The sequence below is a fragment of the Camellia sinensis genome, chromosome 3 (assembly GCF_055761805.1).
Source record: "Camellia sinensis isolate YWXY chromosome 3, ASM5576180v1, whole genome shotgun sequence".
Lineage (NCBI taxonomy): Eukaryota > Viridiplantae > Streptophyta > Magnoliopsida > Ericales > Theaceae > Camellia > Camellia sinensis.
In genome coordinates this window covers 137,720,524-137,744,300 of record NC_138963.1, presented here as the reverse complement: position 1 = coordinate 137,744,300, position 23,777 = coordinate 137,720,524, and the positions used below count along the sequence as shown (strand labels likewise).

The 23,777-nt window shown below is 42.1% G+C and overlaps 1 protein-coding gene across 1 annotated transcript; it reads left to right on the top strand.

The window, feature by feature from the left end:
- Window positions 1–20,732: 20,732 nt before the first annotated feature.
- On the top strand, window positions 20,733–21,251 carry LOC145821859 (uncharacterized). The gene is made up of 2 exons (XM_082918433.1): window positions 20,733–20,884; window positions 20,975–21,251. Exons 1-2 carry the CDS (start codon window positions 20,733–20,735, stop codon window positions 21,249–21,251), a joined length of 429 nt encoding a protein of 142 aa, XP_082774559.1.
- Window positions 21,252–23,777: the final 2,526 nt, after the last annotated feature.

The following is a 23,777-nucleotide window of genomic DNA, read 5'->3' as shown; positions in this document are numbered from 1 at the left end:
AATAGGCTCGGCTAATCTATGGATGGCATGTGAAATGAGACAGATAGCATATATTCAAGTTAGATTTGAAATACTATGCAGTTAGCATGATGCGCCGAGCCCGGTGCATGCAATACTGATGAATGAATGCACGCATGCATAGCATAAGGTATGCTAAATTAAATATGCTCTAGTACTAACCATCAAAAGCAAGTAAGTAAAAGGGAGAAAGAAATGGGGGTTGGAAGACATGCACGCACAGACCCACACACCCACACTTATTACACATTCGCCCTCGTTCGGAGGGACTAAAAGAATAATACAAATTAATTAACCTACAAACTAATTAATTATTACAGACCACTTAACTAGTTAAGCAAATTAACTAAGCTAAGAAAGCAATAAAACAGCCTCGGGAAGAAGGTTCAATGTATGCGTGCTCGGGTTTGCTCATAAATCCGTCAGCATGCACAAGTTGCCTCTGTTTACACTGCTTTATGCCTTTGAAAATTGCACAAGTCCCAAGGTACAATCTCTGAACACTGTGGGATGCCACCGGCCAAGGGGAAGCACCACCGGCCATGGGATTATGGTCATCGACCATCTATTGAGCTCTTGGCCATCCGTCATTGGTCGATCGGCACTTGATACAGTCGACTGGCTATCATTGTCTGCAGAATCCTGTTTTGACAGCAGCAGAGGGAAAACATGGCATGGCAATGCATTTTCAAGCAAATGTCTGCACCACCACACTCCTTATCATGTTTATGACTCAAAGGAGTTTAGGACTCGACCCTCGGGCCACCAATCGCGCATTTCAATACGTGATGGCTAAAGAGGCCAAGGTGTGCATTTTAATGTCAAATGTAATGCACACAAAACAAACAAGGGACCCAACCTCTATCATGGTGATTCAAGAGGCAAGGCATGCATGCAAAATGCAACCTAGGCATGTGACCTAAGTATGCAACATGAACATGTGGACAAACATGCAATAGGCACACAACCTAAGCAAACAAGCATGCAAGGCATGGAAGAACTATGCTAATGACAAGCATACAAGATGCAATGTGGACATGTAAGTATGCAAGACATGTGACAACATGTTAAGCAACTTAACCAAGAGAATGCATGCCAAATGCAAAGTGTTTCAAGCATGCAACAACATGCGATAGGCCAAGCATGCAACAATACACAAGGCGAGCATGCAACAACATGCAAATGATGGTCTTAAACTAGTTTGGGAAGCTCTCAAATAAGCCCAAAACAGTGGCCAAATGCCAAGGAAATGAAGGGCAAATGCACATACAAACATGCATTCAAACATGGTCCAACACTTAGGCACAAAGAGGGGACTTTTAAGCACACTTAACATGGACAAATAGCATACATGATTAGCTTTGAAAACATGTAGGAGATGATGCCAAACCAACCTACCAATGCAAGCAAGGCATGCAACCAAGCCCAAGGACTTAAACTATGATCATGTGACACATGAAGCAAATGACTAAAGTGAATCAAAACAGTCATAAATCATGCCAAAGTAAGCCCCAAAAACCACTTAGATGACATCTAAATGATCTAATCCTAGAAGCATACACAATGGCACAAACATGGGGCATGAAACACCAACATTTTAAAGCATTAAAAGAGCATCAAATGCAAGCATACAAGCATGCTATAAGGACTGAAATGACATGATAAGTGGTTCCAAACCACTGAAACAAAGCAAGTAAAGCATGCTAGAGGGGTCAACACTCAAGGTCTACAAGGGAGATTGCATTGTAGCTATACAAAGCAAGCCATGGATGGCCCAGACAACCAAAAACAGACCTCAGGCACATCAAAAACATGTATAAAAGCTTCACAAAGCTAAGCCAAAACAAGTAAGCATAGTGGTCTAAATGCTAGGTGCATGTTAAGGCAATTTCATGGTATTACAAGACAAGTGCGCAAAGCATGCATGGTGTGTCTAAACCAATTAAAAATAGTGCTATATCATTGCAAAATAAGCACAAATAACACTTAAGACTTGGCCAGCATGCACTTAAACAAGATGCTCACACATGAGGCTAAAATGGCCAACATTGAAGGCAACAAGGAGAAAGGATGGCCCTCTCCTTCTTAGGACCTTAAAGCACCATGCCCACCACTGAAATCCAGAGGAGGCCCAAACAAAGTGGTCCCGAAGCTCACCAAAAATGCACAAAATGGGGACCAAACAAGGCCTAAGAGGGGTCAAACAACCCCAAACAACAAATTGACCTTAAGCAACTATTTAGCACACTCAAAAACAAGACTTTTATTAGTTATACACAAAGTCTAAAAACAGATGCAAGGTAGGTTAAAAGACTACGCAAAAATGGGGAATATAAAGCAACTATACTCACCCTTGAAGAACACTTGAAGAACAGCAAGTCCAACCCCTTTTTCTGATCAAAACCAACCCAAAACCTCCAAGAACAATCACTCAACACCTCAAGAACCGAAGTATGGTGTAATACTATGTGTTCTAGTGCAAAACTAAGAACAAAACACACTTTTGAACTCTCAAACACACACAAATGAAGAGAGAGAGAGAGGGGGATATATAGAGAGAGTGGTTTATATATCAGATATATATGTATTATCTCTGGTTTTGCTGAACCCCTTTAAAGGAAGAGGAAGGTCCTCTTATATAGACAAGGCAAAGGCCTAAGCTTCCAAGAGAAGCTAACAAAAGGGTTCAAGGCTTCTTTAAGAAGCTAAGGCAAAGGGGCCAAGGCTTCTTTAGGAAGCTGAGACAGGTGTCCAAGCTTCTTGAGGAAGCTAAGACAAAGGTCCAAGCTTCCCCAAGAAGCTAGACCAAAAGGGTGCAAAGGGTGCAAATTCCTCCACACACGTGTATGGAGGACAGGTCCGTGCACTCCAGCTGGCACAACTGGCACACACAATGCTTGAAAAAGACAAAAAGGAGGTGTTGGCCAGAAAAGGAGTCAATCAGCCAAATTAATGGTCGGTCGACCACACAATAGTGCCAACCGGCCAAACATTTGGCCGGTGGCAACAAAACAGTGGCCGGTGGCCTCAAGCCATGGCCGGTGAGGTGTGGGGATGGCCAACAAGCCATTTCCTGCCCTCCAAAGCAAAAACACAAGTGTTTGGTGCAAAACCAAACACAAAACAGTCGAGTCGAGAGATCCTGAGGCAAGGCGCGTGGCCGAGACCTCCAGGAACTCAAGACAAACACAAACATGGATGATCACCGAGTGTTCAAACGGTGACGTCCAAGTCTTGAGGACGGTCAAAAATGGGGTGTCCACACAGTCCTTGGTGGTGGCATTTCTAAGATGGCCTTGATTTTGGAAGGGTCGACTTCGATACCTCTCTGTGTGATCAAGAACCCCAGCATTTTCCCTGTTATAACAGCGAATGTACACTTCTGAGGATTCAGCCGCAACCGATACTCTCTGATCCGTTGAAAGAATTTTTGCAAGGCGGTGTAGTGGCCCTCTCTTTCCTTGGACTTGACAATCATGTCGTCCACGTACACCTCAACTTCTTTATGGATCATATCGTGCAAAATTGTGGTCGTAACCTGTTGATATGTAGCTCCAGCATTCTTCAGCCTAAACGGCATAACCCTATAACAATAGGCCTCCCACGGGATGGTGAAAGCAATCTTCTCCCGGTCTTCGGGTGCCATTAAAATTTGATTGTAGCCTGAAAACCCATCCATGAATGAGAGCAACGCATGCCTAGCAGTGAAGTCCACTAATTCGTCGATATGCAGCAGAGGAAAGTCGTCCATTCGGACTGGCTTTGTTCAAATCCCTGAAGTCCACACATACCCGAATTCTGCCGTCCTTCTTTGGTACCGAAACTATATTGGCCAACTAAGTTGGGTATTCAGATACCAGCAGGAACCCTGCGTCAATTTGCTTGGTGACCTCTTCTTTGATCTTGAGAGCCTAGTCCGGGCAGATCCTTCTGAGCTTCTGCTTAACAGGTCGGGCCTATGGGTTAAGAGGGATTCGGTGCTGTACAATCTCAGGATCAATTCCAGGCATGTCTTCGTAGGACCACGCGAAAACATCTTTGAAATCTTTTAACAAAGTGATTATGTGCTCGTGCTCTTCCGAAGACAACGTGGACGCGATCTGGACCAGCCGCGGGTCCTTCTCAGTACCAACATTAATTTGGGTGATTTCATCAACCAGCGGTTTTACAAACCTCTCATGCTTTTGATCAAGCAAATATTTTAAAACCGGAGGAATTTCTTCATTGTCTTTTTCATCGAAATTTTGAAAGTCCTGATTAATACAATAAATCAAGGGCACAGAAAAATACTCGAAGGCCACAGCCATTCCATTCTCATTAATCACTTCCAAGTCGCCTGATTCCTCTGTTACAACAGACTCAAAGGAAAAAGAAAAAGACAACCTAGACAGGACTGTGGAATCTGGGTTGTCACCCCCAAGAATACCGGACTCAGACTCAGACGAGCTGGAACCTGATTCCGACTCCACAAACTCGGTGGAATTAGATTTCGGTTCACTAACTGATTCAGTGCTGCTCAATAAGAATCCCTCATCGTCTGTCAGACGAGGGAGGGTGCGATGGACGCATCTAGAATGCTTGAAGATGGGCTCACAGCCGCTTCATTCCTAATCATGGACACCGAGAAGTTATCCCCCAAGCACTCATGTACGATCGGAGGATCTGAAAGTAGACAAGCTAGTGCTACCTCCATTTCAATCTCAGTGCTCTCGGAATCCTTTTCTTTACACTGCTCGGCCTCAACTGATGGGTCTATCTGCTCTTCGACAACATCATCCCCAGACAACTGTAAGTCAAAGAAGATCTCAAATCCCGGTAGGTGCCTCTTTTTTGCGTTTAGCCATGGCTCTGGGAAGCCGCAGAATGGAAAGTCTTCTCCCTCCCGGACAAAGCGTCAGTTTAGGGTACCCTGGATAGGCCGATGTATCAACTCATAATGCTTCCCAGCCTGCTTGGCTGTGGCTCTTTCGGCTATCTCTTTGACTTTCCTCACCCAATCCTCTTTGGTAGGCAGATAACCTAAACCAAAGGTATGCGGGTTGTGCGGCATTTTGGCCGACACTGTAATGCCCTTCCGGCCACTTTTTCCTAGTCCCATCCCAGGGATATGTTGGAGCTTGTTCATGAGGTACACAGACTGTGCGCTGACATATAACCCCTCATCAATAGCCAAAATGTTCTGTACAACCCGAGCCTCGTCTAGGGTAAATCCTGACAGGAACACATCCTCCGTGCCATGCTCGATTTCTAGAACCGATGTAGACACTTCTGGTGGCAGATGGATTGAAGAATTCCCAAAAACTATAGCCACCCCCTTTCCGTGGGGGTATTTCAACATTTGATGCAGGGTGGAAGAGACCGCCTTCACCTGGTGCAGCCACGGCCGTCCTAAGAGTCAATTAAAGGTTGTGGGAACGTCCAAGACATGAAAGTCAATATCCTGCTATCCTGGACCAACCTAAGTCCGAATCTTCACGGTACCCATCACTTCTCTGCTGGTCTTGTCGTGGCCCTTATCACCTGGGCAGTTGGCACAAAATCCGCGGGCTTCAACCCAATTGCATATGCCGTCCTCGACGGGCACACATTGATAGTGGATCCTGTGTGGACAAGAACCACTGGTATTCATTTTTCTCTACACTCAACAGAGATGTAGAGCTGTTTGTTATGATTTGCGCCCTCAGGCGGCAACTCCTTGTCGGTGAAGGTCAATGTCGGGGAAGCTCCTCCCGGAAAGACCAGTCTTACCAACTGCTCAGGCGTGGTCTCAATTGAAAGTTTGGCCTTGTCCATGGCAGAAAGGACAGCCTGCCTGTGAACTCTTGAGGCCATAAGTAGTCCCCAAATGAAGATGTCTGCTTGTATCTTCTTCAGTTGTTTCAGCACAGCCTCCTCTTCGAGCAACTTTTCTTTCTGCTTGTCTACCTCTTTGTCTTTTCCGAATGGCTCTGGTTGATCTAAGTGTGGGGGCTTGAAATACTGCCCACTCCTAGTCATGTGGTCTATCTCGCCAACATACCAGGTATCATCCGGCTGGCTTTGCCCCCAATCTTGATCTGTGTGGGCTAGACATAGGTCATCATCTTCCCACCACATGCCATCGGCAGTCGACAAACACCTGTTCGGCTCCGGTACAACTATTCCTGTGCCCACAGCAGCTTGCGTTCATGTGCTCGCAGCACGTTTTGTTCTTGTGCACACAGCACATTCTGTCCCCGCAGGGGCTTTGGCCTTTCTGGCCCTCTCAGAATCCTCGATCCTTTCCCGCGCAAACTGCTCCAGTGTGGCCTGCTGTTCAGTATCTTTCGTACCCAAACTGCCCGTATTCTGAGCAAATTCTTATCACCGGTGCTTTTCGGTGGTGCATCCTATTTCCCGGCCCTTTCGGCCTCAGCTGATGTCCTTGTCCTTGGCGGACCCTGTCCTGGCTAAGGTTGCTCAACAACATTCGGCTCGTCGCCGAGCCACCCTGTAGTTTCTGCTGACCCATCCAAGTCGAACCAGTTGACAGTCACGTCCCCTGAGTCCTGCTCTTCAAAGAACTGCAGATTTGTAATGTCTTCTTCCAGATCCGCTAGGTCATCTAGCCCCTGATTAGGTCCATCATCTCGTACTACACAAATCTCTACCCTCACTGGCAATTCCATATTCAGCCTAGCCTGGCCTGCTGATGTAATGGAACCGCTCGGGTTGTACATGAAGCTCACAGACCCCTCAGGCTCTGTATAATCATTCTCATCTACCTCCACAGTCGACCCGATTCTATCTTCGATAGTCACCACCACCGTTTCAGGTTGGGTTTAGGAGATGTCCAACATGCACAAGTTAGTGCTATCAGGAATGAACACCTCCAGCTTGGGTAGGTGGGAAGGGGTGATATATATGCTAGGGTCATATGACACAACCCCAGTTTGGATCAAATTGATGCGTTTGGGAGGTGGAGCTTAGTTATGTGGTGGGAGAGGGTTGGTTGTGACATTCGATTTCTCCGAAGGCACGATCACCCTGTTGTCGACGAGATACTGAATCTCGTGACGCAATCGAAAGCAATGGTCGGTTTCATGACCATGCTGTTGGTGAAAGGCACAGTACTTCGCCGGGTTATGGGAGGGGAAAAGTTTTTCTGGCAATGACCGCGGCTTTAGGGGCTTCAAGTGCCCTTTCCTGATCAAAACCCCCAAAGCCTTGGACAAAGACATGTATAGTGGGGTGAAGGTTCTCTGTTCTCGGGTTGGAAACTTGGTTGTTTGTGAGCTACTTCCGGACGCACCGGTGAATGGTGTAGCTGTAAGGGTTCTTGGAGTGGTGGTGGTGACCATTTCCACATCTGAAGATCTGGCAACTGCAGCATTGCTTGTGCCTGCATTCGTACTGCGGTTGAATGCCCTCTTGGGCTGCTCTCTCTCATGATCAATGAGGCCCTGTTTCATGGCATCCTCGATCTGCACCCCTATCTTATGTAGATCTGCAAAGGTGGGGAGGGGGAGAACGATCATCTTCTGCATGAGCTTGGGTTGGAGGTTGCGCACAACCATCCGTATCTGATCTTTGTCAACAGGACTGATGGTCATCATCGAGGATTTGGCCCTCCAGCGGGTCACAAAATCGGAGAAGCTCTCCTTCAGCTCTTGCCTAGTTATCTTGAGATCACGAGTTGTGATCTCGATTTGTGCATTGAAGAAGTATTGAGCTACAAAGGCCTCGGCCATCTCCTCCTAGTTCCTCTTGATGAAGTCCTCCAGTTTTGCATACCAAATAGCCACTACACCCGACAGGGTTCGGCCAAACAGGGAAAGCTTCTGCAATCTGGAGAGGCCCATCGGCCTTAGTATATCTGAGAACAGTTATAAATGCACCATAGGATCTCCAGACCCGTCGAAACGGTCTATGTGCGACATTTTAAACTGGTCTGGCAGAGTCACGATCGAGTTGGTATACCCATCCTCTATATCTGGGATGGATTTCACGCCCTGAGACTTCTTGAACAACTTTTCTAACTTGCTCACTTTTAGCGCTGTCGGATCCACTTTGAACTCAAACGGCGTATCCCCCAGGTTGGTTTGTGCTTTGGATAGCTGGGGTAGGATCGGGGGCATGGCTGGCCCTGTTGAAACGTCCGTATTGTCCTAGACGTATGTTGTCTCCCGGAGTATTGGAACTGTTGGTGGAGGAGGAGGTGGGTGCAAAGCAGATGCTCCGGCTTGCTGTGGTGGTTGCTGTTACTGAAGTCTACCAATCAGCTCTGCTTGTTGGGCCATAACCTCAGCCTGGCGTGCGGCAAATTCTGTTTGGTGAGCAGCATCTTGCTGCATGGCTTGCATACTTTCCTGGAGCTGACGCATCATCTCTTCTATACCTGCCATATTGTGTTGATCTATCTGAACAACTGGTATATCTGTCCCTGCAGTAGAAACTGAGACCTCAGCTTGACTATTCACTGGTGGGGTGAACCACTGATCTGGCGACCGCTATACCGATACACTGCGCCTTACTGACCTCCGTCTAGTGACCGGGGTAAAGAAAGGAACACTGCTTGTCCATTTGTCAGATCCTCGGATCGACGAAGTCTTCGACCTCTAACCCAGAGTGCTCGGGGAATATCTGCCTGGTCGGATGCAATGGTGCTAAACTACCTTGCAAAAAGATAAATAAAGCATAATAAGGAAACAAATAACCATAAAAATGGACAGCATAACAACTTAAATAAAGACAACACACAGTTGACAAACAAAAGCTGAAAAAACTATCCTCAACCACTGATCATTGTCCCCAAATCACTGCCCCGAATCTGAATCTGATACCCGTAGGTAAAGTTGATTCCCCAAATACTGATGCCCTCAGGCCTGATACCTAGACTTGCAAACTGATACATGCATTCCTGTAGAGACGCACTCTAAAAGCACATAATCAAGCAAGTAAGAGCCAAAACACCCCTATGGAGGGGTAGGGTTTCCCTATCCTATTGCCAGGAGATAGGGTATCACTATGCACACAGCGGTTTCAAACAACCTACGATTGAGTGAGCAACCTGTCCTAGCTATGGATTCCGATATGCACTAGGTTAAATGGTCAAAAAGGGTGCCCCGGTAAAAATTGAGGTTCGTGTTCCCATCGTAGCAGAGCCCGTAACCGGTTAGCCTTATGGCACGTTTCTCAAAGCGGGCCTCCGGCAAACCATTCAGGAATAGCATACGGCAAACACGGTGTCCTAGGTGCACAATGCGCATGCAATGCAAAGAAACACATAAGTGTAATAAAAAACAAGATATCATGAGTTCGAGTCAAGTTCTCTAAATCTCCAGCAGAGTCGCCAGAAACTGTAGACGTGCCCGAACGTCCCGGCTCCGCGCGCGAATGGGCTTGAAATCCGTTTTGTTCATTAGCTACTACAGTTCAGACTCAATGTCACGGTTCTGAATCTAATCTTGCAAAGTGCAATGCAAGATCGATAAATCACCAAAGAGTCCAAATCCGACAAATCGTTTTGAAAAACTGATTTTAATAAGGAAGTGCCAAACATGGACTGCTTTGCCAGATACAGAGTCGCCACCTAAATGTTTTTGTTTTGGGAAATTTAGGAAACCCTGACTCGTGCCTAAGGCCACGTGTCCGTCATCACCAAAGTTGCCTCGGCTCGGGAACTTGGGTGCAAGAGGGGAAGGTCATGCAATGAGCACCCTCGCTCGCCCGATCAAAGATCGGCCTTTACTAACATGATATTCTGTTTTTGAAAACACATGTGTTCTTATTCCAGTTTATTAGCTAGCTTACTACGTGATGCGCATAGCATACAAGTATAGACTAGATTGCCTAAATTGGAACAAAACATCCCATGTTTGTTTATTTGAAAATGGTTTGAAGGTGCTACTCGCAAGTAGGCTAAGACGTAGATTTTGCCACCCTCAAGTGGGCTTAAAACGCGTATTTCAATGAATTGTTCCAATTCAAACAATCCAACCTTCACCTACAGGCATTCAGGCAGTTATATCATTTAAGCAAATAGCCTCATGGCAAGCATGCTGTCATGGCAACACTTACATATATGCAAGATGCTAAAGCCTAAAAGCTTACCTAGTACTCCGAGCCAAAACAATAGCTAGTTAGTAATCAATGCATGATTCTAGCTATGTCAATGAATGCCTAATGCAACACACGCAAAATGCAACTAGAAATAGGCTCGGCTATTCTAAGATGGATATGAAATGCAACAATTGATACATGTATTCAAATTGGAATTGAAATACAATGCGGTTAGTATGATGCGTCGAGCCCAGTGCATGCAAGACAGATGAATGAATGCAAACATGCAAGCATAAGGATGCTAATCAAAACATGACCTAGAACTAACCATCGTAAGCGGTTAAGTAAAAAGGAGAAAGACGTGGGGTTGGAAGACATTCACACACTCACGCACACTTATTACAAAATTCGCCCTCTCGACGGAGGGTCCGAATGAATAATACAAGCTAGCTACGCTAAGCTATTCTAACTAATCTAATAATCTAATTAGACTAATTATTACATAACCAAATTGGAAATTAGCTAACACTAAGCTAATTAAGAATTTACAACAATGAATTAACTAACTATACAAAGCAGTCAAAATGGCCTCGAGAAGAGGGGCATATGCATGCTCGGTTGACTTCACTCGGAAATCCGTTGCCATGCCTCATGTTGCCTCTGTTTGTACACTTCTGCACCTTTGAAAATTATGCCAACTTCTGTGATGCTTCTGAACCACCTTATGGACACTCTGAGAGGTCATCGGCCAATAGAGGTGGCCGTTGGCCAGTGGATAATGGTCATCGACCAAATATGAGGCTATCGGCCAAACATTTCTAGCCGATCGGCACACTAGATAGCCGATCGGCCATCTCTTCCTGCAAACCGTTCCTTTTGCTGCAGCAGAGTACAAACAGAGGAATGGCAAAACATTTGCAAGAAAATGTTGCGCAACTACACCCCTTATGATGTTCACTGCTCAAAGGAGTGTAATGATCGAATCTCGAGCCATCAATCACGCATTTCGATGCATGATGGCCAAAGAGGCCGAGTTGCATAAATCAATATGGAAGAAATGCACAAAAACACATAAATGCCTTAAAGTCCATCATGTTGGATCAAGAGTGTCGGCGACCGAGGATTGAGGCATGTTTCATCACTTCAAGTATGAAACGTCCCTCGTTCCTCGTGTTTGGCTTAACACCCAAACCAAACACAATGCAATGCATGCAGCATGGAGATGCTATACAATGCAACATAAGCATGCCAAATGCAATGCAACAAATATGCAACAATGTCATGCAAAGACAAGCATGCAACAACATGCAAAGACAAACATGCAACAACATGCAAAGATGGACTTAAACCAAAATGGACAGACCTCAATCATGCCCAAATCAGTGGCCAAAACGATGAAATGATGACATGAAATGCAAAACAAAGCATGCACGTGTAATGGTCTATCACCTAGGCATAAGAGCACAACTCTTAAGAGTGCTCAAAGAGTGACAAAAGTGGAAGTGTAACAACACTATAAGCTCTGAAATCATGCATGGAATGATGCCAAATCAACCAAACAATGCAAGTATGGCATGCAAGAAATCTCAAAGCTTGAAGCTAGCATAGGGAAATCTCAAAGCTTGAAGCTAGCATAGGCACTTGCACTAAGGCTATACAAAACAAGAAGCAAATGGCCTAAGCAAACCAAAACAGTCCTAAAGCATACCAAAGTGAGTCTAAAACATGCATGGACCAATACCAAAACAAGTCAACGTGAAAGGCATAAGGCATGATACAAGTAAGGCCAACAAAGGGGATTGCACTACACCTATCAAAACCAAACATGGCATGACTTTGACAACAAAAATCAGAGATGCATCATGGTAAAACAAGACCAAAAATACATTGAAATGATAGCCCAAAGGCCTAAGCATAGAGGCATGCACAATGACTCACTCTTAAGGCATAAAACACCAAACCTCCTAAGCATTAAAAGAGTGACAAAGGCAAGTGTATGACCATGAAACATGCACTGAAATAACATTTCAAATGATGCCAAATCATGAGAATAGTCTAAGCAATGCATGCTATTGGACTTGATACACAAAGCTAACAAGCTAGATTGAACCATAGCTATACAAAACAATGCATGCATGACTAAAACAACATCAAACAGAGCTCAAGCATGGTAAAATATGAGGGAAAACTTCTTTGAGTTGAGCCAAAACATGCAATAATGATGATCCAAACACATGATGCATGTTATGCTAGCATGCAAGATTGCTCTACAAGTATGTGAAGCATGCAAGATGCTATCAAACCAACTTAAAGCAGAGTTGAAGCATGCTAAAATAACACTAAAAAGTTGCTGAAATGGAACCAAAACATGCTAAGCAAACATGCTACTATTATGAGCCATTTATACTAGCATACGAAACACAAGGAGAAGGGATGACCCTCTCCTATTTGGGACCTTAAAACCACCTTTCCACCACTAAAAATCCTTTGGATTTCAGTGGTGAGAAGGCCCAAACAAGGTGGTCCCAATAGCTTAAAAGGATGGTTCAAAACAAGGCCAAACAAGGCCTAAGAGGGGGTATAGTATCCCCAACACAAAAGTGACCTTAAACAAACATCACAAGCATGAAAAATTAGAACTTTTTACAGTAGAAAGTTAAGCTTAAATTAGCATGAAAATTGGTCTAAAAGCTTAATCCAAAATACGGGATTAAAAGGTTAATTTCTCACCCTTGAAGAACACCTTCATGAACACAACTCCAGCAGCTTTTCTGAGTTCAAACCAACCCAAAAACACTAACACCAACTCCTAAGGACCTCAGCAACAGAAGGATGGTGTTCTAGTAGGTGTTTGTGTGCAATAGTGTGAAGAATTTACACTTTTGAGGACAAACAAGAGCACATAAAGAGAGAGAGAGAGAGAGAGAGAGAGAGAGAGAGAGAGAGAGGTAAAATATAGAGAGAGAGTGATATATGTTTTGTATATCAAGATTTCAGAACCTCTGGAAAGGGATAGGGGTCTCCCTTCTTATAGAAATTCAATTCTCAAGCTTGTTGAACAAGCTTGAGTCTTGATTCAATCCCTCCGTACACGTGTATGGAGGATGAGAATTGTGCTCACCAGCTGTCACAACTAGCACAAAAATATCTGCAAAAGCAGATGGAAAGGTCTCAGCCAAGAAATATGGCCGATCGACCAAAAAGAGTGCCGATTGACCAAAAAGAGTGCCGATCGGCCACCACTTATGGCTGATGGCAAGAAAACAAAGCCGATGGCACAAGGCCTTAGCCGATGGGTTGCAGGGATGGCCAACAAGCCACCATCTTCCCTCAGAAGCAAAAACCACAAGTCCTTGGTCCACAACCAAGCACAAAACAAACAAGTTGAGAGATCCTAAGGCAAGGCGCGCAGCCGAGACCTTCGGGAACTCAAAACGAACACGAGCATGGATGATCATCGGGTGTTCAAACGATGATGTCCAAGTCTTGAGGACGGTCAAAAATGGAGTGTCTACACCATACTTATATAAAAAGACTTCACATTAAAGTTGTGCAACCATTCTTAAAGTGCATACATAACAAAAGTTTAAAACATCCAATCCATCCAACAAAACTCCACAATTTATAATTAAACAAAAACCCCTACACAAAAACCAAAACAAAAGGGGTCCAGAAGAAGAGTTTCGCAATCAGCAATTGGGTAGTATCAAGACAGACCATTTGAAAAAGTGGTTAGGACATAGGGCCCAAGATTCCCAGCACCGACGGTGAGACTAGATGAAAAAGTTGAATTTGTTCTTTTCGATAAGTTGGATGGCTTCATGAGGAAATTGACAAACCAAGTCAGAGTTTGAGTTGGAAGACATAGCTAGAAAGCTTAGGGTTTCTTAGTTTCAGAGACAAAGAAAGAGTTCGCTGGAAGGCAGTGGTGAAAAGAAAAAGTTTGAAAAAACTTTAAGTACTTTCGTGTAGGGCCCAAGTAAAATAACAAATTGAATAAATTGGAGAGGGCCTAGCAATGTGTGGGCTTGGAAATTGTCAATAGACCTAAAAAGGTGAAGGGGTTTTTAGGCCCAGAATTGGTCAAGAAGGGCCTGTTGTTATCGATAAGACCAAAATAAAGTCATTCAAGGAAAAAAAAACTTTTACCTTGAATGAAGGGGGCATTGTTGGTGCTAAAATTTGGAAACTTTTCGTTGACAAGCACTAACATGGCAAGTTGGTTGATGTGGCACAAGTCGCTAACATAGCGTAGTAAAAGAGATGTATTATGAGATTTTTGTTGAAGAATAAGGAAGATGGCAGTAGAGAATCAAGGGTAAAATCAAAATTCAAAAGAACAGTCCCTAGAATGTTAGGATAGGTATGCAAAGGTGCAGAAAATCAAGGAGGATTAGAACTGAAAGCTGGGCAAGTCAAGTATAAAAGAGAGCTGCGTGTAGAAAATCATCCACAACCACTTTCAAATCGCGAAGAATTATCTAGGAGTAATTTAATTTAGCAACTGTTAGAAGTAGACTAAGTATTATCTTTTACATCCCCTATTTCTTCTGTCGACCAATTGACAATTTATTCGAATTAATACAGATTATGTTCTATTCCATTTCTTCTTTATTTCATCACCTCTAAGGAAGTCCTTAATATGTCTAAGGCATAGAACTTAACCACAAAGTCTGATCTTTTTCATGTTTATTTGAAAATTAGTTTAACTTTGTCGATCAATTACTGTTGATTGGGCTTAAACCAAATGTTTACCAACAAGACTCCAATAAAAAATATATAAGAATAGGTCTGAATTTGGATTATGTCGAATTTAAAAAATTACTTCATATATTATTACTATTATCCACCTGCTTGTGTTCACACCTAATTTGTGTTACAAGGATTTTGAAAAATTTATGAATGAAATTTCACACACTTATTGAGAGGGTAATTTGTGTAGCCAAACTGGGCCAAGCTAGATAGAAGTAGTTTTAAAGCTTGGGCCACGTGATGGACCGAGCTATATTTTGGAGCTAACTTGGTTGGGACCGAGCAAGGGCTAGGCTAGTCTAAGATGTTTGACCGAACTAGCAAAATGCCCAAATTCTTGGACCTAGCTACTTCCTAGTGGCAATCAACGCCATGACTGAGCTACAAAGGAAGCAGTCAAATAGATCTACAAAGAATAAAGCTTTGACCGAACTATGAGAAGAGCTGCGCAATGTTAGCATAGTGGCATGCCGTGCAAGTTTGGCCTGGCGTTGCGTGTTGTACGGCTACGTCAGTGTTAGATAGAGCAAAGTTAGGTAGGCTAATTGGTGAGAAGCCATGCAAAGAGTGGTGCCGTCTCACTTGGCTTGTAGTGAGGAGGGTTGTAATAATCCCGACCTATGATTAACGTTAATCCATGATTTCTTATGCCTAATAAGTTACTAAGGTCAAATTTGGAATTAATTATATGGGTGTGCTGCTTTAAATGCATTTTTATCTGTTTAACGTAGGAAACTTTGTTCATGATTTTGTTTTGGTTTGCGAATTGAAGGCCTTATTGGGATCCGATACAGAAATTGATTTGATTTATGTGTTATTTGGAATTTTTAGAACCTTATGATAAGTTTAATTAAAATTTGGTTCGAAGCGATTAAATTAGATTAATGTCACGCCCCGACCCTGCCCCTAAAGGATCGGGCATGACCTATGCGGAAGTAGACACTACACCTGGTATAAATATATATATACATAGGGGCCTATACGGAAGCGTTGCTGACTAAGACTATACAAGAAAGTATGTCATCCATTAAGCTATCACTAATATGCCAGGATCACAAATATCGTATTAGACGAATAGATATAAGGAGCACACATTCGAGAACTAGATATTTATATATATACATACATAAGCATGTACAGAACCAGCCCCAAGATTGGGCATAGAACAAAAATATTAGATACATAATCCCCTAAGCCAATAACGAAAGTATACGCCATGATCTAGCAAAACATTACGTAAAAGAACGGCTGCGACCAAGGGCCTGGCTATGCTTAGGCTGAGAAAAGTGTGACAGTGGCCAGTTAGGGCCGACCTCCAGCTTGGTTACCTACAGAAAGAGACATAACATAGAGTGAGCTAGGCTCAGTGAATAATAGTATTTAAGTGCTTCGATACCATAAGAACATTGTAATACATATAAAAAATGTAAGTAATGTGGAGATCATGTAGCGAGTCTGAATTTGTACACATTTACAGAATAACTTTATCGGTTCACAGTCTCGTAGATTGGCCCTTGGCCTGAAGGGTTCGCACATTCACAACTTAGCCCTTGGCTTCATAATTTCATAACTTAGAATCATAATTTCACAATTTGGCCCTCGGCCTCTTAAATCCATGTTTCACAAGTTGGCTCTCGGCCTCATGGATTCACATTTCACAAGTTCTTTTGATGTTTCCATAGTTCACACTGGGCCTCAATTTTATGACTTCACAAGTTCTTTTGGTACTTTCACAACTTCACACCGTTTCTTAATTTCATAACCTCACATTTCTTTCCATATGGCACATGTATATAGCACAATGTTAATAACAATAATACTTGGCGAAGTTAAAGTACATCTAGTACTATTACTCACTGTGTTGCGGCGGGGCACTTGATCCTCTTGAAGCGTGTCCTACACATGCACAAGATACATATTAGTTTCCCTTTTTCTTGTTAAATCAATTCTTGATTCATTTTTCTTCGATTAATTTAACGGACATCATAATAATATTAATTGCAGGTTTCGACAACACTAGAGGAGTCAACACGCAAAACGGAGCAACCCGTGTTTCCCGGCCTGGGCCGCACGTGCGGCTAGGATCCCCGCACGTGCGGCAAGGTCTCCCGCACGTGCGGCAAGGTCTCCCGCACGTGCGGCAGTGATGCCCCGCACGTGCCTTTTTAGCAGTGTTGAACTCCCAAAATTTGCCATTTTTCCCGCACGTGCGGCCATGACTCCCGCACGTGCGGCTGGGGCTCCCGCACGTGTGGCCTTGGGCCCCGCACGTGCGGCGATTCTGCACAAAAAGGTCCGAAAATTCTGCACAATTCTATCCTTTTGTAGATATGTTTAGGGCCTCAAAACTTAACTATAAATTGCTAATGCAAAGGCTCAAATGCATATGAATAAGCATCAAAATACATACTTCATTTGATTACAAGTTAAATCATTATTCCACACTCATAAACACTCCCCATTTCATGAGATTCCTAGCTTTACACACATATATATGCACATATACACAAAGTCATGTCAAATAATAAAGTCAAGCAACTCAATTGAGTCATAACTATTTTAAATTAAGTCAAAACATTCACATTAACTTCTTACACACCCTTAGAACCACAATTCCAACCCTTAAGTGCCATGATTTTGAGTATATCTCTCACTATTGAAGAAGAAGGAGAGTTGTAGGAGTTAATTAATATAACATCTACATACCTTGTGCTAAGTTTCTCAATTTCCCACCTTCTACCCTTCAATCTTTCCCTCCTCTAAGCTTTTCTCTCCAGAGCCATGTATTGAGTTAGGAAGTTGTTTTTGTTTTTTTTTTTTTTTTCAAGTGATCAAAGAACACACACATACATATATAGATAAGGAGGGAATAGGACAAAAATTAATCGTATAATCATTTCCAAATCAAATTTCTGCAAATATGCTTATTATTACCTAAAAATTATGCCGTTTCCAAATACGAAGTCTATTTCAGATTACCAAGTCTCTAAGATTCTCAATTTCTAATTTACCCATTCTAGGTGTGACAAATACTCTCATAGCCCAACAGATACATGTTAAATTCATAACATTTGTATACATAAATTTAATTTCTCCTGAAATTTCACATTAAGTATTTGAAGGCTCAGAATAATTGACTGGAATATATCACACAATCACATACAAGGGTCGGGTTATTACAATTAACTTAATGCTATTTGATTAGCTTTGATTATTTACCACCAAATGAGCCATATTTGACCCCACTAGTTCAACTTTACACCTCATTTTTCCTTAATTTGATGCTAAAAAACGTGAGAGAGGGAGAAAGTAGGAAGATTTGGTCCTAGGCTTGAGAATTGAACTCAAATAAAAGGAATTGCTAGAAAATAAGAAGGAACTTTGGAGATTTGATCATCTAGCTCAAGAATTTAGCACCTAGGACCCAATTGAGCGTCTAAGGTAAGAAGCCAAGTCTCTAGTCTTGAAATTGAGTTAATTCATCCATGAATTCAAGTAAATTGAGCTATAAGATGTAAGAATCAAGCTTAAGAAGTAGGAAGGAAGATCAATTCATACATGTATGTACATTTCATTTTGTTTGGAGCATGGTTGCTAGGAAATTCTCTCATGCATGTCATAGATTGAGCTTAGTTGTAGGAATTCAACATGTTTTACATCCTCTCATTCCATTTGATCATGATTTGGAAACTTGAAGCTCAATCATTTCATGCTTGTCATGTTTTTGTAGAATTCATGAAGTTTAAGTTGAATTTGTGAACAATTGGCATGCTTTTCGGCGTTGATTTCATGAAATGATCTTTAAATCATGATGTTTTGTGAATTTCTAAATGTTTTCCATAATTTTGGCCCAAGAGGATGAGTTTTGAAGTGTTTAGTTTGAGTTTGAAGCTTGGAGATCAAATTTGGAAATTCTAGAATTTGAATCTACGCTCGAGCGTGGGAGTTCACGCTTGAGCGAGCACTCTGAATGCGTGCACTTCCGCTCGAGCGACATGATGCCCTCTCAAGCGTGAAATGCATGTATCTAGATGTTCAGATGTTTTGCAACATGCTCGAGCGACAGAAGTCACGCTCTAGCGAGGGTCTGAGTCTCACGCTTGAGCGGGGATCGAGCATCCGTCGAGTATGAAAAACAAGCAACCAGCACTTTTGCCAAAGTTTACAGACCACTCGAGCAAATAGAATTGCTCTCGAGTGGACCTTCACATTTTTCATTTACGCTCGAGCGTGGACCTTGTTTTCAGCAAGTTTTGAAAAATGTTTTCAAGTGCATTGTTGTATCCTCATTCCATCTTAGGCATTCCTAGGCCATGATTAAGACACTATAATGAGGATAAAGATTAGAAACACACTTAGGACATGAAAATGTGCTATGTGCAATTTGAGCATGTGCTTTAATGTATGCCTCTGTCATGTTATATAGGTCACGCGCCGCGAGTTAAGTGAATTACCTACTCTACTGATTTACTTTGAGCTATCTGTTAACTGTGAGTAATAACTCTGTAAAGCTATGTTTAATTACAAGTATTCTCTGACTGATATGATGCAATTTGTTTTCTGAAATGCTATTTTATGAATTATGAATGAATGTCCATTTTTCTGAAATGTATTTGTGGCATCCTTAGTTCGCGTGGCCTTCGCCCCAGGGTAATAATATCGTGGCCAATATGCATGTGGCCCTCACCCAGGGGTAATAATACCGTGGCTTATATTCACGTGGCCCTTGCCCGGGGGTAACAATACTGAGACCTATATTCACGTGGCCCTCGCTTTGGGGTAACAATACCATGGCTACTTGCACGCAAGATATGGACCTTTATGGTTGTCGGTACCGACTATGTATATATATATATATGTGTGTGTGTGTGTGTTTCAGGATCAAGTTAATATGATAGCTAATGGATGTACCACGTATGATCTTATGTGAAATCCGAATGTGAATATGAACGTGAATATGAACCTAATTCTAATTTGGAATCTGAATATGCATAAGAATCTGTTTTCAATATAAGCTTCGATTCTTAACTCTTTGATAGACATCATTCATTAAAACCCTTTACCTTGTTATTATTCACTGGGCTTCCGCTCACTGTTTATTTGTATGTATGTAGGTGAGCAGGCGCGTGACTGGGCCTAAGTTGCTGCCTGGCAAGTTTTTGTGTCAGCCAGCCATCATACCTCCCGTGGAGGTTCCCTTTTGAGATCTGCACAAATTTTTTTGCGTCCTTGGGACTTTTGTATCTTCTAAGTGCTTATGTCTGGTCTGAACACGTTTGGAAGTTTTGTATAAGTGGCTTGGGTGACGTAAGACTAATATATTTTCGATGCCACATCTGTATATATATATATATATGTAAGCTTGTTTTGAGAATTTCCTGTCCCATGTATGTCTGTATAGCTCTATGGACTATGTATGTTTAGTATATTTGCTTCCGCAGCCCCTGTTTATATATTATTCTGTTAAGGGGCCTTTGGTAATTCAAAGATTACTGGCCGGTTACAATGCTAAACCCATAGGGGCGGCTTTGGGCCGTGACAGAGTGGTATCAGAGCACGTGTTTTGCCACATGCACGAGTCCATATGAGCTTTGGATGTCCTAGTAATAAGTTAGGGCATTCCATGTGTGAGTGTATGGTAATCTTTATGAATGTGGAACTGAAATTTGAATTTGGACAGATGAAATAGAAAAGAAATGAATAAGATCATTCCTATGTTTAATATTACTTGGTGTCTCTATAGCAACATGGAGAATGCAAGAGGAAATGATACAAGCGAATCTTCTGAGGCCCGAATGAACAGAATGGAACAGATGCTTGCGGCTTTGACTAAAGCAATGACGCAGCGACTAAGACAACAACCTTTACCTCTTCTACCTCCACCAGTGCTAGCCAAACTAGACAATAATGACATCATCAATTTGACTTAGAAATTTATGAAAATGAAACCGCCGACCTTCTTGGGTGGTATTGAACCATTGAAGGCAGAACCCTGGTTATTAGAAATGGAAAAGTCATTTGAAGTGTTCCCTTGCTCTGCAACTCAGAAAGTCTTTTTAGCTACTTACACCATAAAGGATGAAGCCCGAAGATGGTGGTTGTTGGTTTGAAATAACAATGGGGACATGACATGGGCATAATTCAATGAGATATTCTACAACAAGTTTTTTCCCTAATGCTTCAGGGACCGAAAAGTTTCTGAATTCCAAGAACTCAAACAAGGCAGAATGTCTGTGGCCGAATATGAAGCTAAGTTTACTGAATTAGCTCGTTTTGTTCCGCATATGGTAGACACTGATTACAAGAAAACAAGAAAGTTTGAGAGAGGACTAGACCTGGAAGTATTTGATCGAGTAGGTGTCTTGAAATTGCTTACTTATGTAGAAGTGCTCGACAGGGCATTGATGGCAGAAGCCATAATAGCAGCTAAGAAACAAACTTCAACTCCAACAACTGAATAGAAAGGAAAGAGGGCCGGATTCAATTTCAAGAAGGGTCGATCATTTTCGAAGAAGCAAAATACAGGATCTTCCAGTAGCTCTAGTCAAAGTAGCGGATCTACTCCAAACTGCCCCGACTGTGGAAGGAAGCACAAAGGTGCTTGTTACCGGGCATCAGGTGCGTGTTTTAGATGTGCCAAGACTAGCCACGTGGTTAGGGATTGCCCGATGAGATCCAACGAGGTTAGCCGTCCTGTGGCAAGTTCAGCCGAGTCTGTTTCTACAGTAAGATCCAATGCAAGAACCAATGCTAGAGGTGACACTAACAATGAAACGTTGAGGCAAGAGAGAGTGTTTACACTAGTACCCGGAGATGTACAGAACACTAAGTCTGTGGTGTCAGGTATAATTTCCATTTATGCCCAGAATGCATATGTCTTGATAGATTCTAGTTTTACACACTTGTTTGTGTCGCATGCCTTTTCTCAAAAACTAACTAGACCTTTAGAATCCATAAATTATTTACTGTCTGTATCTACGCCATCTGGGGGTTCTATGGTATGTGCATATGTATATCCGGCATATGATGTTGTGATTGGTGATATGACGTTATACGTTGATTTGCTGCCTTTGAGTATTGATCACTTTGATTGCATCTTGGGTATGGATTGGTTAACAAAGTATTGTGCATCTATTGACTGTATGAAGAAATCTGTTGTGTTTCGTCCACCTAGAATGCGTGAGTTTGTTTTCACTAGGGACGGAGTAGTCTCTCCCCCATACTTGATTTTGACTGTGAAAGCTGTTAAATTGCTTAAGAAGGGATGTAGGGGCTACTTGTGTTGTGTATTGGCTGCATCATCTGATGGTACTAATGTGGAACTATTCTTGTTGTTTGTGAATTTCCCGATGTATTTCCGAATGACTTGCCTGGAGACTTAGTTAATAGGGAAGTTGAGTTCACTATTGAAGTAACACCGGGAACGCAACCAATTTCTAAGACCCCTTACAGAATGTCAACCTCAGAACTGAAAGAATTGAAAACTCAACTCTAAGAACTATTAGATAAGAAATTCATCCGTCCGAGCACGTCACCTTGGGGTGCTCTCGTGTTGTTTGTAAAGAAGAAGGATGGGTCGCTGAGGTTATGTATAGTTACCGTGAATTGAATAAGGTAACAGTCAAGAACAAATACCCTCTGCCCGAATAGATGACTTGGTTGACCAATTGCAGGGAGCATAAGTATTTTCTAAAATTGAACTTAGATCCTGGTATCACCAATTAAAAGTCAAAGCAGAAGACGCAGAGAAAACCACTTTCCAAACCAGATATGGGCATTATGAATTTCTGGTAATGCCTTTTGGAGTAACTAATGCACCTGCAGTATTCATGGATTTAATGAATAGAGTATTCAAACAATTTCTGGATGAATTCATTGTTGTCTTTATTGATGATATATTGACTTACTCCAAAAACAGGGAAGAGCATGAGAATCATTTGAGAATTGCCTTACAGATTCTGAGGAAAAAGAAGTTATACGCAAAACTTTCCAAATGTGAATTTTGGCTTGATTGTGTAGCATTTCTAGGGCATGTAATCAACAGAGATGGTATTTCGGTCGACCCTCCGAAAATTGAAACCATTGTGAACTGGCCAAGACTAACTAATGTGTCTAAAGTGAAAAGTTTTCTAGGACTTGCAGGTTACTATAGAAGGTTTGTGAAAGATTTCTCGAAACTTGCTATGCCATTGACGCAGCTGACACAGAAAAATGTGCCATATGATTGGGATGATCAGCATGAAGCAGCTTTTCAAGAGTTGAAAACCAGATTAGTGACTGCACCAATCTTAACTCTACCCAATGGTACTGATGGGTTCCAGATTTACAATGATGCTTCGTATAAAGAGTTGGGTTGTGTACTAATACATAATGGGAAGTTAATTGCTTATGTCTCTCAGCAACTTCGTCCACATGAAAAGAATTACCCAACTCATGACCTTGAAATGGCAGCTGTTGTCATTGCTTTGAAGATTTGGCGACATTATTTGTATGGTATGGCTTGTGAAGTGTACACGGACCATAAAAGCCTTAAAACCTTCTTTACTCAAAAAGAACTGAACGTGAGACAGAGAGAGAAAAAAGAATCTTTGGCTTTTTGGTATGGGTTGTTGGCTTTTTGGCTAATTTAGTAACTTTTTGACTTTTTGGCTAAAAATGAGGGTTCCCAAACGAGGCCTAAATCTTTTTCAATCATAATTAAAAAATAAAAAGAGCCAAACAAACATCAAATAAAATATAACCAAGGATCTTTTGAATCATAACCAAAATAATTATCATAATATATTATAACTAAGATGACAATGAGTCATATAATGAGCCGTAATCAAATCATAACTAATACCATAATTAGGGGTGTTCAAATTACCCAATAAATCGAAGAACCAAACAAAGTCAATCTTTTTGGATTGGGTTGGGATGCTTTTTGAGTGCATTGGTTTGGTTTTGGATTTTTAAATCATCAAATTGATAGGATTGCATTAATTCTT